Genomic DNA, 2,432 nt, shown 5'->3' on the forward strand with positions numbered 1-2,432 from the left:
TAGTGGGTTATGAGTTGGGCTGCTAACCACAAGGTCAGCAGTTCGATTCCACCAGCCACTCCTCGGGAGAAAGATAAGGCTTTCTACTTCCATAAAAATGGGTAGACTCAGAAACCCTATGTAGGGGTGCTGTGAGTTGGAACTGACTCAATGATACACAACCATGACCACCACAGACTCTGATCATAGATAGTCTTGGATCCAAATCCTGCCTCTGCCAGGCGCTAGCCAAGTGTAATCCTAAGAAAGTCAAGAACCCAAGGTAATTCTCAAAGCGAAATGAGAATGCTTCCCTTGCAGGTACTACACCTCCCAGGATTCCAAGAATCCACACATGTCACGTGCTTGGCACAGGCCTGGCCCTTAGAAGGCCTCTTCTAATGAGGCAGAAGCAGAAACCGGTCCTCAAGTAGCTCATGGTCTCCAGTGTTGTTGTTAAGTGCCGTAGAGTCAATTCCCACCCATAGCGACCCCGTATAGGGTTTCTGAAGAGCGGCTGGTGAGCTTGAACCACCGACCTGGTGATTCAAACCAACTTTGCAGCCTAGCGCATTAACCCATAGTGTCACACCAGGATTCCAATAGGAAGAATCAAAACACTGCTCACTGCTGAGAAGCCACTTCCTCCACGAAGCCTCCTTGGGATGCCACGGCTCCTCCCTCTTTTGAGCTCCTGGAAACAATTTACCCGCCTGTACCTCATATGGGCTTTAGCTTGAAATGTCAGCTCTGAAACAGACTAACTGTGTGGCATTGGATAGTTAGGTCCGTTCTCAGAGCCTTAGTTTTTCTTAGATCTGTAAAAGGAGATAAAGTCACCTTCGCAGAGGGTGGTGGTGGGACTCAGCCAAGACATAGTCTGCGATGGATCAAAAGGTACGTGATGCTGGGCTGCTGCTGTATGACCTCCCGGTACCCGTTCCCTCGCCTTCCTCCTACTGAGCTCTTTACGGGTCTACACTGCACCGCAGTCTATTTAATTCTAGTTCCCCGAGGGCGTAGGTGAAGGAATGGATGAATAGAGAACAAATGATGGAATAACTGCATGCAGGGTGACCCAGGAGAGAACACAGGTGTGGAATAGCCATTTCCTGGGAGCTTCAACCCCCACCCTTCCACATACACTCTCACCTCTGGACGTTGCATAAGATGGTGTAATCGTATCTCAGCCCCAGGGCCATGTATGTAGGGCGTGTCCTCTGATCCCACACTCCTACCCTGCCTGCATCTAGCTCCCAGGACAGGTCAGAGTCTAAAGTTGGAGCTCTGGTTTGTTTGAGTCTGCCATGAGGGGGAGTCTGTCAACCCCCCTCTCCCTCCCCACCCACGGCATTAGACTGGAGACAGCGTGAGTTTCCAGAGCTATTTGTTGAATCAAATGCTTGTGTTCTGAATGTGAAGAAACCAAGTCTCACATTTGGAATGTATCTACACCCAGCACTTCCTGCTTTGTCCTCAGGGATGCTAACCTGCCCAGCACCCTGTCCTTATAAGGTAGGGAGACAAGGACCCTGCTTCCTCACCTGCCCATGTATGATGTGGGGATAAGCAAGGGGTGTCCTCAAGGCTGTGGGATGCCATGATGGGAGGGGGTTGCTTGGCGTACCTCTGACACGATGGAGTACCTGGTGTTGATGCCGTAGGCCCAGCCGTCCAGACACGGCTCTGTGGCCCCCTGTGTGCCGTTAGGTAGGCTGGCGTTGGGCAGATACACAAAACGGAGGCACCTCTCAGCCTTCCCATCTAGATCCGTGGGGAGCACCCAGGGCCCCGCAGAGGCGTTTGGGGGTGGGAGGCAGTGGTGGTCAGGGGTGGTGGCTGTGAAGATCTGCAGCAGTATGTGGTTTGCTAAGCCCAAGGCTGGGAGGCCGATCAGGCACAGGTGTCGGAACTGGAAAGGGCCGAAGCCACCCAGGCGGTCTAGGAGCTCGGAGAAGGTCATGGTGCCTCGCACAAGGAGCCAGAGCTGTGGGCAAAGTACCAGATTAGGGAGAGGTCTGTGTGCACCTGGGTGTGGGTGCACGGAAGTGTTAGAGTGAGCTCAGGGGTGTGGAGTAGTGTGTGAGGATGTGGACACTTGGCACGTGTGTCCTCAAATTCATGTGTGAATGCACAAGCTGCGGTGTGGGTACCTAACTGCACGTATTACAGTTGTGGGCATAAATGCAGGTTTGTGCACACAGGATGCCTACAAAACTGAAAACAAAACACAACACAATAAAACGCCCCCAAACCCAAAACGAAACCACCCACCCCACTGTGGTTAAGTCATTCAAATTCATGGTGATCCCATGCATTACAGAGCAGAACTGCCTCATGGGGTTTCCACGGCTGTACTTTTTATGGAGGGGTCCTGGCTTGGTGCTGAAGGATAATGCACTGGACTGCAAGGTCAGTTTGAACCAAAAAGTCAGTTGTTCAAATCTAGCAGA

The 2,432-nt window shown here is 52.0% G+C and overlaps 1 protein-coding gene across 1 annotated transcript in view; it reads right to left on the minus strand.

The window, feature by feature from the left end:
* The window catches only part of SLC22A8 (solute carrier family 22 (organic anion transporter), member 8), a 42,468-nt gene extending 40,526 nt beyond the window's left edge, over window positions 1–1,942 (minus strand). The window contains exon 1 of the mRNA XM_006875063.1: window positions 1,607–1,942. Coding sequence (XP_006875125.1) covers window positions 1,607–1,942 — 336 coding nt within the window. The remainder of the gene's footprint in view (window positions 1–1,606) is intronic.
* Between the last annotated feature and the right edge of the window lie 490 nt (window positions 1,943–2,432).

This window comes from Chrysochloris asiatica, unplaced genomic scaffold, assembly GCF_000296735.1.
Source record: "Chrysochloris asiatica unplaced genomic scaffold, ChrAsi1.0 scaffold00310, whole genome shotgun sequence".
Lineage (NCBI taxonomy): Eukaryota > Metazoa > Chordata > Mammalia > Afrosoricida > Chrysochloridae > Chrysochloris > Chrysochloris asiatica.